This window comes from Erpetoichthys calabaricus, chromosome 2 (genome assembly GCF_900747795.2).
Source record: "Erpetoichthys calabaricus chromosome 2, fErpCal1.3, whole genome shotgun sequence".
Lineage (NCBI taxonomy): Eukaryota > Metazoa > Chordata > Cladistia > Polypteriformes > Polypteridae > Erpetoichthys > Erpetoichthys calabaricus.
Genome location: NC_041395.2, coordinates 6,569,538 through 6,585,003, shown reverse-complemented (window position 1 = coordinate 6,585,003; position 15,466 = coordinate 6,569,538). Strand labels below are relative to the sequence as shown.

General features: G+C 38.9%; 1 protein-coding gene across 1 annotated transcript in view; it reads left to right on the top strand.

Moving 5' to 3' along the window:
- Window positions 1-15,466, top strand: part of lig1 (ligase I, DNA, ATP-dependent) — a 103,695-nt gene that overhangs the window by 29,183 nt on the left and 59,046 nt on the right. Inside the window, exons 7-12 of the mRNA XM_051923603.1 lie at window positions 3,403-3,508; window positions 5,856-5,969; window positions 6,220-6,276; window positions 8,554-8,726; window positions 9,265-9,431; window positions 14,137-14,213. Coding sequence (XP_051779563.1) covers window positions 3,403-3,508; window positions 5,856-5,969; window positions 6,220-6,276; window positions 8,554-8,726; window positions 9,265-9,431; window positions 14,137-14,213 — 694 coding nt within the window. The remainder of the gene's footprint in view (window positions 1-3,402; window positions 3,509-5,855; window positions 5,970-6,219; window positions 6,277-8,553; window positions 8,727-9,264; window positions 9,432-14,136; window positions 14,214-15,466) is intronic.

The following is a 15,466-nucleotide window of genomic DNA, read 5'->3' as shown; positions in this document are numbered from 1 at the left end:
CTGAATCCCAGGGACAATGATGCTGCATGGGCCATGAGCCGACTGCTCAACGAATGTATGGCATGGACTGATTAGCTCTGGTGTGCTGGCAAATTGCACTGGGAACTGACTATAGCAGGTTCTGGCGGTTTAAGGGTTAAAATTGTATTCCCTCATTCTTTGTAGGAGTTTAAAAGTTAAAAAAAAAAAAAAATGTAAAAATGGGACTACATTTGTAATGTGTCTACAGCACAATTAAATTCTTACATGCATATTTTTCATAGGCTAGTGACAGTAATACAATATCAGCAACACACAAACGTAGTAATAAGAATACATTTTATTTATAAGGAGATAAGGTGCAAGGTGAAGAGAGAGGTGGTGAAGGCTAAAGAAAAGGCGTATGATGAGCTGTGTGAGAGGTTGGACACTAAGGAAGAAGATAAGGAGCAGTGGGCTACAGAGAGGGACAGAGCTGAGAAAGATGTGCAGCAGGTTAGGGTGATAAAGGATAACGATGGAAACGTACTCACAAGAGAGGAGAGTGTATTGAGCAGATGGAAAGAGGACTTTGAGAGGCTGATAAATGAAGAGAACAAGAGAGAAGAGGTTGGATGATGTGGAGATAGTGAATCAGAAAGTGTAACAGATTAGCTAGGAGGAAGCAAGGACAGTGATGATGAGGATGAAGAATGGAAAGACCATTGGTCCAGATGACATACCTGTGGAAGCATGGAGGTGTTTAGGAGAGATGGCAGTGGAGCTTATAACCAGATTGTTTAATGGAAAGTGAGAGGATGCCTGAGGAGTGAAGAAGAAGTGTATTGGTGCTGATATTTAAGAATAAGGGGGATGTGCAGGACTGTAGTAACTACAAGGGGATACAATTGATGAGCCACAGCATGAAGTTATGGGAAAGAGTAGTGGAAGTTCAGTTAAGAAGTGAGGTGATGATCAGTGAGCAGCAGGATGGTTTCATGCCAAGAAAGAGCACCACAGATGTGATTTCGTCTATGCTGGAAAAAATATTGCTCAATTTCAAGGACTTAGACACCATCTCTGCAATATATAAAATTATTTTACAGTCCCTGTCTTTCAAAGATCCAAGAGGACAATGGGAAAAAGATCTCTTAATCAATATATCAGAAAAGGAGTGGAAAGTAGCAATGCAGAGACTTCACTCAAGCTCCATATGTGCAAAGCATGCAACTATTCAACTCAAAATTATATATCGAGCTCATCTGTCTCGCTTAAAACTGTCCAAAATGTTTCCAGGGCAAGATCCAACCTGCAAACGCTGCAATCAAGTCCCAGCCTCACTGGGTCACATGTTCTGGGTCTGCACCAAATTAACATTAATTTGGACCAAAATGTTGAAGTGCCTCTCAGACAGCCTTGGTGTCCCAATCCCTCCTAACCCATTAACAGCTGTGTTTGGTGTACTTCCAGATGGGTTTAAATTGGAGAAGGACAAACAAACTGTGATTGCATTCACTACACTTTTGGCACGCAGACTTATTTTGCTAAACTGGAAGAATCCTAACTCTCCTCTTTTAAGTTAGTGGGAAACAGATGTTTTATACTATTTGACATTGGAAAAAATCAAATATTCAGTTAGAGGATCTGTACAGAATTTTTTTAAAACCTGGCAGGATATAGTCAATACAATTTTAGAATAAGCTCTTAAAGCACCGAGGAAGCAATCATCTCCACATTTCTTTTTCTTCTCCATTCATCTCTACTGGCCTATTAAACTCATCAATTTAGGTATGTTTACAAGCCTTAAGTTTTACCCCGTTGGCCATGCTCTGTCTCAGGGGTGGGGGGCGACTTGTTTTTCAATCCAATTTTTTGTAAAAATTGATCGATTTGTATGAGTGATTACAATAAAATTAATAAAATTTAAAAAAAAAAAAGAATGGAGGTGATGATTAGTGAGCAGCAGGATGGCTTCATGCCAGGAAAGAGCACCACAGATGTGATGTTTGCTCTGAAGATGATGATGGAGAAGTTTAGAGAAAGCCAGAAGGAGTTGCATTGTGTCTTTGTGGACCTGGAGAAAGCAAATGACAGGGTGACAAGAGAGGAGCTGTGGTATTGTATGAGGAAGTCGTGAGTGGCAGAGAAGTGCGTAAGAGTTGTAAAGGATATGTACGAGGGAAGAGTGACAGTGGTGAGGTCTGCGGTAGGAATGACAGAGGTGGGATTACATCAGGGATCGGCTCTGAACCCTTTCTTATTTGCAATGGTGATGGACAGGTTGACAGACGAGATTAGACAGGAGTCCCCGTGGACTATGATGTTTGCTGATGACATTGTGATCTGTAGTGAGAGTAGGGAGCAGGTGGAGGAGACCCTGGAGAGGTGAAGATATGCTGTAGAGAGGAGAGAAATGAAGGTCAGTGCGACCACCAAGACATTTGTGAATGAGCAGAAGGTCATTGGAATGGTGAGGATGAGGGGAGTAGAGTTGGTGAAGGTGGATGAGTTTAAATACTTGAGATCAACAGTAACAGAGTAATGGGGATTGTGGAAGAGAAGTGAAGAAGAGAGTGCAGGCCAGGTGGAGTGGGTGGAGAAGAGTGTCAGGAGTGATTTGTGACAGGCGGGATTCAGCAAGAGTGAGAGGGTAGATCTACAGGATGGTAGTGAGACCAGCTATGTTATATGGGCTGGAGACGGTGGCACAGGAGACAGAGCTGGAGGTGGCAGAATTAAAGATGTTAAGATTTGCTTTAAGTGTGACAAGGATGGACAGGATTAGAAATGAGGACATTAGAGGATCAGCTCAAGTTGGACGGTTTGGAGACAAAGTCGGAGAGGTGCGATTGCGTTGGTTTGGACATGTGCAGAGGAGAGATGAGGGGTATATTGGGAGAAGAATGCTAAGGATAGAGCTGCCAGGGAAGAGGAAAAGAGGAAGGCCTAAGAGAAGGTTTATGGATGTGGTGAGAGAGGACATGCAGGTGATGGGGGTGACAGAGCAAGATGACGAGGACAGGAAGAGATGGAAAAAGATGATCCACTGTGGCAACCCCTAACGGGAGCAGCCAAAAGATGAAGATGAAGAAGACTTTATATAGCGCCTTTCCCATAAACAAAAGTAGATAATGGTTAATCATACATTTGAATGCTGTGTGTATATACATGTACAGTCATTTGAAAAAGTGCACTTGTAACTCAAACACACTTTACTGTAAAAGACTCTTAACGTCAAGATGTGATGTTTATGGGTCAGAACTGTTTTAAGGTCTGGTAAGGCTTAGCTGAGCTTTCTACTTTGGAAAGGCCAACATATAATCTGACTTATTATGAATTTTGTTTTATTTTCCTCAAATGTTGTAATGGTTAGTCACAGCTTTTCTTGTTGCTTTAATTCGTACTACAAACTGTTTTGTGAATCTTGCAATTTTTTGTCTACAGCTCCCCGGAAAGCCGCCGTCAAATTAGAGAAGCCTACGGCAGAGAAATCAGTTAATCCTCTCTCTTCTCCTGAAGAGTCTGATACAAAAGAAACAAAGCAATCAAGGTAGAGTATGAAATGCTTTGGTAGGTGATATTATTTATCTTGAGCATGGTCGTTTAGTGCAACTGTATCATGTGGTTTTTCATTGTATACACTTGTATTAACTGGGCTCAGATGTGGACAACCTTGTTGTTACCCCTCCACATAAAATCGAAGAACCCACAATTGTCTCTGACAAAAATCATGGTCACTCATCATTGTTTATTCCATATTTAACAACAGACAGACTTTGTTTTAGAGTTTGGATTCAACAGAATCTTTCAAATAATAACACAAATGAAAATTACATGGGTATAAACAATGGGACCCTTAACACCGTATTTTGTAGCACAGCCTTTAGAGTTTGCAATCCCTGCATACCAGTAATTCCAGACTTCTGCACCTGTCCACAGGTCGTTTGGCCCACTCTTCCCGAGAGTCAAGTTTACAACGGGTCTTCTCTTGCTGGCGTATTTCTGTTCTTTCCATAGCAGTTCAATAGGATTCAAATCAGGGCTCATTAAAGGCCACTTCAGAAGTGTCCACTCTTTTGTTCTTCGCCATCCTTGGTGCTTTTTGCTGTGTGTTTTGGCTAATTATCCTGTTGCAGGATCCATGACCTGCGACTGACACATAATTCTGACACTGGGCACACAGACTCGAGGCACCCCGTGCCAGTTGCAGCCCCAGAACATAAGTGAGCCTCCTCCATGTTTCACAGTAGCTATGGTGTTCTTTCCTTTGAAAGCTTCATTTTTTCATCTGTGGACATACAGCGGATGTGACTTGCCAACAAGCTCCAGTTTTGTCTCATCTGTCCAAAGGACATTCTCCCAGAAGCATTGTGGCTTATCAATATGAAAATTCCAGTCTGCCTTCTTTGTTTTTCTTTCAATAGTGGAGACCTCCTGTGTCTTCTTCCATTGAGCCCACTGTCATTCAAAAAGCCACAGGTGGTGTGATCAGACACTGATGGGCCTTGACCTTGGAGCTGAGCTTGGATCTCTTTGGAAGTTGTCCTTGCCTTTTTGTCTACCATTCTCACTATCCTTCTGCTCATTTTGGGGTCGATTTTTCAATTCAGGGTTGTTGGCTACAGTCACACGGAATATTTGCAGCTGTTGTCACAGGAACATCAAGCTGCTTGGAGATGATGGTCTTCTAGCCTTTCACATGTTTGTCTGTCATTTCCTTTCTGATCTCCTCATATTACTCTCTCCTTTGCTTCTGCTCCACGTTCAGTGTGGGGACATACAATGACACCAAACAGCAGAGTGTCTACTTTTCTCCATTTAAATTGGCTGAACAATTGATTGCACGATTGAAGACGTGTGTGATAAGACGTCAAGAAAACAGCTTTTTTGAAAAATCACTCAAATCCAGTTATTTAGGATCTTTTTTAGGGATCCCAACAAATCTGTGCTGGCCATTTTAACATCTCTTTGTACAATAAACACTTGATGTCAACACTTGCTTTGTTTTACTTGATGACATTTCAGAGGCATGCAGGCATACAGATGGCAATGGCCTTTCATTTCATCACTTTTCAGGAAGCAGACAGCACTTGGTCCCCTTCAGCTCATTGACAAACTAATTTGTTCACGTCTGTATAACCTTTAATTCACATCATGTGTACCGTATATACTCGCGGATAAGTTCTGCTGCAGATAAGTGTGGGCTTGATTTTTACCGTATAATTTCCGATATTTTATAATGTCGGTCATATAAGTCGAATGCAGAAAACTCATGCTATTGGTCCAAGAGATAATGATATGGTAACTCCCACCTGAGAGAGTCATCACGGAGCACACTGTCTTTTTTTTCTATGTATTGTGCCTACATGACCACACGGTAATACCTGAACTATTCCGAAGCTACGTTTGCACTGTTCTGCGTTTTTTTTTTTTGTATCTCACATCCTCATACACCTTTATCGTAAGAGCATCCCTTCTTTACAATGGAGCGTTCGATCAGAAGAAAATATGAAGCTGGTTTTAAATTAAAAGTCGTTGAAGTAGTGAAAGAAATTGGCAACTGCGCTGCTGCAACAAAATTCAATGTCTAAGAAACTGAAGTGAGAGATTGGAGGAGGCGAGAAGATGTAAGAGAAAAAAATTTTAAATGTTGCATTTTGGAACAGGCGTATAAGTCGGGTTTTGATTTTATGATCGATTTTTCCCCGATTTATATGCGAGTATATTCGGTATATAGGTCCCTTGGATCTCCTTTATTTCCATATTGTCTGGTATACTTTTCAGAGGTTTACAGCATCAGTGAACCCAAGTATAGAAAAGTGGTAGATTAATTTAGTATTGCCATAGCTTTTTAAAATTAAAACGTTTGAAAATTAAATATTCATGGCCCATTGTAGCTTTTTCGGATCTTCTGTGAAGACCGACGCTGCCAAGGAAACATCTTCAGACTACAACCCAGCAAAGTCGCACTATCATCCAGTTGATGATGCCATCTGGAGTCATGGACAAAGGTAAGGATATTGATTTTATTTTTTTTATTTTATTGTTTCATTTTTGTCTCATCTCTTTTTTCCTGTTTAACAAAAGTGTTTCTTTCTTTACCGCTACACTGAAGAACTCTCTAATTCAGATTTGTCAACTTAAAAAAAAGAATTGATTCATTTTCTCTAGATTTTATTTTGAATTAGTGTTTACAGTAATACATTTTTTAATGCCTATTTTTTTATGGTTATATACAATAAGTAAATGTCCATTTTTCAGGGTTCCATATTTGGCTGTAGCTCGAACATTTGAAAAAATTGAAGAGGAGTCTGCAAGGTAAGCCTTATATTTTTAAAGGAATTTCATTCAACCTAATTATCAATTTATTTTTGAGAATAAGGCGCTTTTCCCCATCTTTCCTCTCATTAAAAGAAAATGAAAATTATTTTTCAAACCAGCCCAAAACGCTTTGCATTAGATAACAGGTAACAGTCGTTCATCTTGTCATATAAATGAGCCCACTGCGTCATCTTTCAGACTTTCCTTCCTCTTTGGGAACAGGCAGCATTTAAATCTTTTTATAGTGGCAGGAAAATGTATGTCAACCCTTTGGAAATAACTGCATTAATGTATAAATTTGTCTTAAAATACAGCCTGCTGATCGTCTTGTACTTTGAGATTTACTGCTAATGTAAAGTGCCCTATAAATAAAATGCATTATTATTATTGTTATTATTATCATGTAAGTTATAATAATGAGCAAATACAGTCTGGTTTATCTCCATTAATCTACTACTGTATAGAATTGCATCAGAAAAATATGAAAATCTGCCTTTTGGAGTTTCACAGTCAGAGCCCAGACCTTAACCCAATGGAGATACTGTGGAATGACCTCAAAAGACTTGATCACACCAGACATCTTAAGAACATGGCTGAGCTGAAGCTGTTCTGTTGTCCGTTGTGCAGGTCTGATCCATAGCTACCAGAAGCACTTGTTAGAGATTATTGCTGCCGAAGGTCAATCAGTTATTAAATCCAAAGGTTCACTTACTTTTTCACGGCATACTTGAAGGTTTGATGGGTGTGCTCATTAAAGAATGAAAAAGTCCAATTGTTTCTGTGTTAATAGCCTAAGAATACTGCGTTTGTCTCAAGTTTGTTCACATACTTTGGAGCGGTCGCGGTGATGCTAAGATTCACATCGTTGGAAATACGGTGATTTACTTATTTTATGGTGGGGATTCCAGGAACACACCCAGCATTGACCAAACTCACTCATAGAGACACAGTCAGTGGCTGTGAAAATAACAGGCCGTGACACAGGAAGAAGTTTGGGGCAGTCACCTGTATACTTGAATAAGGCTGAAGTGTACCAAAATGGAACTGAGGAATGCAGGAGGTTGTCTGGCTTTTAAGTCAGGTTGGCGGAAGTGACGTCTTCAGGGCCCGGAACCGGAAGTTAAGTCTTCAGGGGTTGGATGGTTAACGGAAATTACATTACTGAGGGATGGGCGGAACCAGAGGTGATGTCTTCCTGGTGGGTGTTGGTGCACTGGAAGTGACGTCTTCGGGGGGCCTGAACTGGAAGTGACGCCTTTTGGTGTACCAAGAAGTGACGTCTCTTTGGGCAGAACCGGAAGTGACGTCATCAAACCTCAGCCAGAATTTCTCCTGTTTGGTCTGTAGAGATAACAGAGAAAGGGTTACTGCACCATGCCTTCCCTTGGCCTGGCATGGAATTAGCTTCTTTTGGTCCTTTTAGCTGCCTCCCATGTGCAATTGTGTGACAGTGGCTTAATGAATGAATCAAAGAGTAATGAAATATATTAATCAAATGAAAGAAAAAAGAACATGCAATGTAACAAAAACACATATGCAAAAGGCCATCCACAGTGATAACAAATTATAACACAGCTCAACTACAATAAACACTAATGACACTGTCCAAAACACAGTGCAGTTTAGAACCGCCAGTTGACGATGGATGGGCGAGTGAAAAATCCTGTGAATGTTTCACTGTAAACAATGTAAAGTTTGTCCTACCAGTTTCCTGATGCGGTGTGGAGTGAGGTGATTGGGGGCGCTCCCTCTGATGAAAACGTATCCAATTCATGCAAACAGGCAGGCACAGTAATCCAAGATAAACTATGGGCATTTCAAATGGGTGAGAAGTGTATGAATAGATAGACGGACGACAGCCTTCAGATAGATAGACTTCAGCATCTTTTCAGTTCCTTTTATAAAGGACCGCTGGCTCGATCTTCTTCCCAGCAGTCCCTGTGCCCTCCAAAACTGTCAAATAGTGTAATACTACCAGGGCTGCAGGGATATATAGTACCTCCTTGTGTAGTGCTGCTACAACCTTTTCTTGCCACTGTGTTTCTGTCTTCTGCAAGTTTTTTATACACAGCGGCTTAACCCAAAATTAATATATTTCATCAGGGTTTTTTATCTTTATGTCTATGTCTTATTTTTTTTGGTTCTTGTAATTCTCATACCTTTCTATATTTTCTGTGTTGAAAGATTAGTTATTGTGAATGATTTTCTCTGATTATTGTGTATAGTTTTTCAAGTTAATACTTTTTCTTGTCTTCAACCTTCTCTTCCTTTCAGATTGAGGATCATTGAGATTCTCAGCAATCTCTTCCGCTCAATCATTGTGCTCACTCCACAAGATCTCCTTCCTTCCCTGTATCTTTGCCTAAACCGACTTGGCCCATCATTTCTTGGATTAGAGTTGGGTGTCGGAGAAACTGTACTGATGAAAGCGGTCGCTCAAGCCACAGGTAGGACAGTTTGGGATCTTAATTTAAAATAGCTTGCTAACTATATTGACTCAAAAAGAAAACATCTATGGAAATGCTATAGTTTGTTATTTTTATAAATTTAACATTTTTAATCAAAGGTTGACTTGCACTACAGTCCTCTTCTGTTTAGTCTGTATTGCAGCAATGTAGTAGACTTGTATTTGTAAATATATTGATCTTTCAGTAATTGATCCTGTATATTATAATTGAATAATAAAGAAAATGTAATTACAGAATAATCGGGGAGGCATCTTGAACTGCATAGAATCAATTAAATGTGGAAATATTTGAGCGATTGAAATAAAATATTTAACTTGATGTGATACCTGAATGGAAGAGACATCGCTTAGTTCAATAGAACTGCATTTTCCTGAGCAGGAAGTCTTCAGTCTTCATAGCCAGTAAAAATAATTTTATTCATAAAAAGCAAAATGTAACGATAAACCCAAATGTGATTATAGCTCATCGTGTAAAGTGATCTTTTTACACACCCACTTGAAACCATCTTTCGTGTCAGGTCGCCAGCTAGACAAGATCAAAGCAGAAGCCCAGGAGAAGGGAGATCTGGGTCTGGTGGCAGAGAGCTCTCGCAGCAACCAGCGCATGATGTTCACGCCTCCCAACCTCACTGTTGTTGGAGTTTTTAATAAGCTGACGGATATTGCCAAAATGACTGGAAATGCTGTGAGTTTTTTTTTTTTTTTTAATTAGGTTATTATAGTTTTGCCTATTTATATTAGTTTTTATTTCCATATTTTTTCTGACCTTACTTGGAAATTCAGTTTAATTTTAGTTTTCCTTCATCGTGTATTTTTAGTTTTAGTTTTTATTGTACAAAGGCATTTCTGTTTTATTTTTATGTCTATTAGTTTTAGTTTTAGTAATTATGGCATTGAGCTCCTATGGAGTTTAGTTTTGTGTCACAATCCAGATAGAACTGTACACTTAATGGATTTGGATATAAGTTTAATGTTAGTGGAAGCTTACTACACTACATGGTTTATTTACTATCTGGTTTTGTTTTTGTCTGATAAAAACAAGCATAATCAAAACCAGAAACTGAATTTGAACAATTTTAATATTTTTAAAGTGTTTTCTATGTCATTTGTGCTGATCAAATGTGCGCTGACTGTTGGTACTTTTTATCTTTTCCTTTTATTGCTCAGAATGGGCCAATTTGTAATGAAATTTAGATGAATTTTAAGGTTTGGGGTTTTTTTTTTACTCTAAATGTTTATAGTACACAACATATCTTTGCAACATATCATAGCTTTGAGTAGTGAGAAAAGCGCTATATAAATGTAAAGAATTATTATATCCTGCTCCAACGACAATGTGCTTATAGTGAATGCCTTCAAGATTGCATTTAAAAATCTCCTATACTGGAGTTTATTTTCTACCAGCCATATTGATCTCTGATTCCATCTCAGGCACATACAATTTATTGACAGAATTTTGCCACTTGCAGGCCTGAAAAGATATAAAAAAAAAATCAGAAAACAGATTCTACTGTGTTCTGTGTTTAGTTTTTCACCAGATAATAGACTCTCTTCACCTTATTTCCTGTAGTTCAGTAGAGACATTGCCAATTCAGGAATTTTACAAGGTTTGTATCGCTTCTTTTTTAAACAACTTTTTTAAAGCAAAAGTGATTGGTCAGTAACAATATGCTGATCTTGTATGATGACCAAGTCAGTCTTTCGATCAGTGTTATTTTCAAAAAGGATTTCTTCTGTCTAAAGTGGAAGACACCTGAGAAATAAACTGAAACGTTACTCACTCATGATTTTTCTGTCCATACGGTAGAGGTTTTGTTGAAAAGCACATTCTGAGTTCAAGCGTTTGAATTTCATTTTGATATATAACAAGCACATAGAAAGGCGGCACAGTAAATCTCTTACTATTTCACACACTTTACGTACTTGTATTCAGCTCGCTCTGTCACTGCAAATTCTGTGTGAACACCCACCATCCTTCACTAACTGCTGTTCACTGGATGAATATATGCGGGCGGCTTGTGGTGGAGGACTTTCTGTTTTAGAGTTAAGTTATAAGGATTAAGACTGATGTCAAGAATATTCATTCAAAAATGAAAACTAAAAATATTTTTGGTACATTATTATTTTATTTCAGTTACTTTTTCCAGCTACTTTAATAGTTTTGTTTTAGTTTTTCATTTCGGTTGTGTTCATTGCAGTAAGGAGACTGTGGAAGATTGTGGGTTCGCTTCCTGGTTCCTCCCTGTGTGGATAGCGCTTTGAGTACTGAGAAAAGCGCTATATAAATGTAATGAATTATTATTATTTTATTTCAGTTTACAAAATTTTTTTAATAATAGTTTCAGTTTTGATTTTAGTTTTCGTTAACTTTAATAACCTTGGTTGGGGTCGTGTTGGGTTTCAGCTGATTGGAGTCATATTTTACAATCTAATCCATGTTTTATGTAGCTGTTTGTTTGTTGGGTACACTACATAATAAAGTCGTGTAACACTGCAAATATGGTAGTCAGCAGGTCACATAGACAGCAGAAGAGCATTGTAAATGCACTCAAAAAGAAATTTGGTTTAAGATCCAGTTAGGTAGGGCTTATTGCAATACAAGTTTCATGTATGGTATATGCAGGGGAAATGAAAATAAGCAGGTGAATTCCTAAAATACTATCTATATATTTATAAAATTTTGACTTCAGTATCGACACCCGCCTTTGAAACCTCAGCACTTGTACCGAAACAGTTTTGAAGCAAATAATGGATAACTCCAAAATCCCTGTCTGTCTTTAGCCTCTCTGTTGCAGTGCACAGTTGGTCTCCTGTGAAGTTCCGATTCCATCAAATCGCGTAGTTACCTTTCATGAAGTCTACGAAATGGACATTTTTCCACAACTGCAATAGGTAGTTTCAGTGAGGGTTGGCTAGAAAGTAAAGTTGATGTGTTCTTCTGGTATTGAAAATCCTGAAGTGCTTGAACTGTACTATGAATATCTCTATTTAAAATGTATTATTATTACAATAATAATAATAGTATCTCCACATATATTGTGGACACTAGGGGGTGCGACTGAGCCCCAAAATCATTTTCGGGTTCAAATGAATTGTGTTTATTTAATAACGGCATCTTGACAGGCTTACTTCACATCTTCACAGTATACAGTAATTAATTAGATAAGCACTCTTGTCTCTTTCTACTCCTTCTTTGAGGGCATTGTCCTCTTCCTCCTGACTTGACTGGACGAGGCAGAGCAAGTCTTTTTATTTGGTACCTGGGAGTACCTCCAGTGCCACTATACTGCATGCCAAAATCACTTCTGGACCACACAGAAGCTGCATGAAGCAGGGCAGTTTTCTTCTCACAGTGCCCCCTGTCTGCATCTATGAGCCTCGATAAGGTCACCCTTCCAGTTCTGAAGCAACCTCTTAATGTCCATGTTAAGAGCAAGATGGAGTACTGCCACCTCTCGTGCTGGGGGTTTAATTATTCCCAATATCCAGCCGCCCGTAGTCCATTCATTAACACTAGAATTACCAGAGCCTACGTAAAAACTTGTAGATCTGTCCCACCTTAAATCGCTTCGCACTTCTCCGTCTTTTTTCTTTTGTCCTGTAAATGTGTTGATAAGCAGCAAACAGCAAGCAGCCTGCTATCACATCCCCCACCCGACACAGTTGTCTCAGCTCAAGTCTGTTTACCTGCATGTCAGTTGCTTAGAGCTGTATAGAGTGAGAAGTCAAGCAAAATGACACCTTTTATAAATACTATATCGTTATTTGGAACACTTGAATTTCATGTGTGTTCCGTGTCTACAACAATTTATGTACAGTAAACACATCGTTAAAACACAAACGTTTTTCATGTTTTAGTAATAATTGACAAAATGTAGACATGAAGTGTATAATGTGTGAAGCCTGAATTCCAAATACCAAAGAAACACTTTCACAAAAGGTACAAATATAACAGAACAAATGTGCTTCTATTCAAGAATATAACTGCAGAAAAACAACCCGCATTAGGGTGCGTCATTGACACGCATTTGCTACGATCGCTCCAGTGGCGCAACGTTATCAGCTGTTGACTGGTAAGCTAAACTTCACGGGTTCGATCCCGGACAAGTCCGTTTTGAGAAGTGAGCTGCACGTATTCTTACTATTTTAGAATAAAAACATACATTTGATTCCAGTCTGTAACAGCCGGTGTAATTTATGATACTTGTAAAGGTTAGCTTTGTTTTTTTTTTTTTAAATTCAGTTTTATTCTCTCAGTCACGTTCACAATCCCACCCCTCCTCGCATTTGACACTGCTGTTTTCACATAAAGACGTGCTATAACAGAGGTCAACTCAGATCATGTCGACTGTTCTACATCGGAGCAAGAATGCACTTTTGCCATCGCTGTACTTTGTATATGTACATGGGAAGGTCTTTACTCTGCTTGTGACTTTACGCTGTAGGAAGTAATTAAATAAATAATGGTAAATAACATTCGATCTGGCTCTTACATACAAAGTACAGCGATGGCAGCTTCCACCTGCAGCTATAGACTCTTCAGTACGCAACAAGAGAGAGAGCATCTGCAAGCTGTGATACTCGCCAAAGGGGGTCTTACCAAGTTGTGACCATGTCGGGGGTCCAAACATTCGCTTAAGGCCATTTAAATTTTTTTTGGTATTTTGTACCTGTGAGTCATGGAAATAAAAATGTAATCTTGTTTAAAATATTAAAAAAATGTGTCAACTTTAAATCGGTGACTTTTTGTGATCAGTTCATCTTCTGCTTACTTAACTATTTGCAGTAACAGACATTTTAAGCAAGGGGCCCAGACTTTTGCATGCCACTGTATATTGTAATAGATATAGAAATGTATATGTACAGTATGTGTGTGTATGTAATAAATTTACACACATTATGGAAAATTAGAGCAATTTCATCAAAATATTAATTAGAAGTGTTCAATGGGTTTTAACATTGCATAACTTAATCATTATTCACTTTCAGAGTGATGGCTGTCTGTGTGCGTGTGAAATTATGAGCCTCTGGATGTGACAAATCAGAAATAATCACACAACAGGATTGAGGCTTGGCACATTTATGCTTTTGGGCAAAATTTCTCCAGTGGATTTTGGTGTACAGAGATCTTGGTTTGGCATTTCAGTACACATTGGCCTGCAATGAATTACTGCCATTTTTATGCAACATTTTGTACTCATGTGAGATGTACTTTGATATTATAAAGCCTGTATATATTTCCACAAGGTGCATGATCCCCAGTCAGAGGTTCTTGCAACATTCAAGCTTTATTTACAATTTATATTGTTTACTCACTTTGCGTATTGCTTCACATTCAATACAGGAATATTTTTTGACAATCTGTCTCTCATACTTTCCTCTCCATTTAGTCCATGAATAAGAAGATTGATATCATCAAAGGGCTGTTTGTGGCTTGCCGATTCTCCGAGGCCCGTTATATTGTAAGGTGAGTAAGCCCTGAAGAGGTTACTTAAGAAGACTTGGCACGTTGCTCCAGTTTCACAATGAATTTTCTAGCCCTGAATTATTTAAATGTAAAAATATTCCTCAATCTCACTTCTCTCTAGTCTTAATTGCACAATGGTGATAGCCATCCATACATTTTCATTATATCCTGTGAGATTCTCATTTATTTTTTTTAGTCTTTTAACTCTGCTGCATTGCTCTGTCCATCATCCTGTGCATTTCTGTTGGGTAAGGTCCACTTGCCACTGGCATCATTTTTATTTGTCATCCATCACATGGTCTATCTTCTTCTTCCTTTGTCTTTATGGTTAATTCCACCATTGCCCCTTAGCACAACACAGTTTCTCTAGTATTTTATTGTTTGATTTGTTAATTTTTAGCCTTTTCTTTTTCAAGACATTTCAAGAATTTTTTTTTCTGTTCTCCGACCATGTGATTTTTCTTGCTGCAGAACTATTCTTAAAGGGTTACAATCTTGATATCACCCCTCATGGTCTTTACGTCCATTCTCTTCAGAATTGAACTCCACACAACATACATTAACTGTTGTATCCACAAGGGAGCGCCAGAGAGCTCTAAACCACAGACACAGTAACACAACCCATGACATATGAATAAAACAAAGCACCTTTACATACCTCATTCCAGCAATATGCCACAATTATACAATAAATCAGTACAATACTTCAACCTTTTCTTCTCGGCCCAGCGTTGCCCACTGCCTCCCGACTCTGACTCCCTCATGTGAGGCAGCAGGCTCCTTTTATGTCGGACCTGGGAATGCTTCCGGTGCCACTCCTTGTCTTCTGGGAAGCACTTCCAGCCCATGAAGAATATAGGGAAATCCTCCCCCGACAGCACCCTCTAACAAGACCCAATTTCTGAGCACCCCAGTGGGTGTCCCAACTAGGTTGCCATAGAGGACCATTGCCACCTGGTGTGAGGGGGGATAGAACAGCTCCCAAATCTCAGCCTCCGCTGGACCGTCTATTATTTCACAGCACAAAGTTCTCTGATCCATTGGCCATTTTGCTTGCGTCATCACACTGACCTCCTGTCTGGGTAATGGGGATGTCTGTTCTCCTCCTACACTATACAGTATATGTTTGAAGTCAATACTTTTGGTTCTTTTTAAATAATTAATTTGGCTTAGGAGGATCTCTTTTTTCAAATGCTCTTCATCAGATATCCCTGTGGTATTTGACATACGTTTACATTATGATGTTACCTATT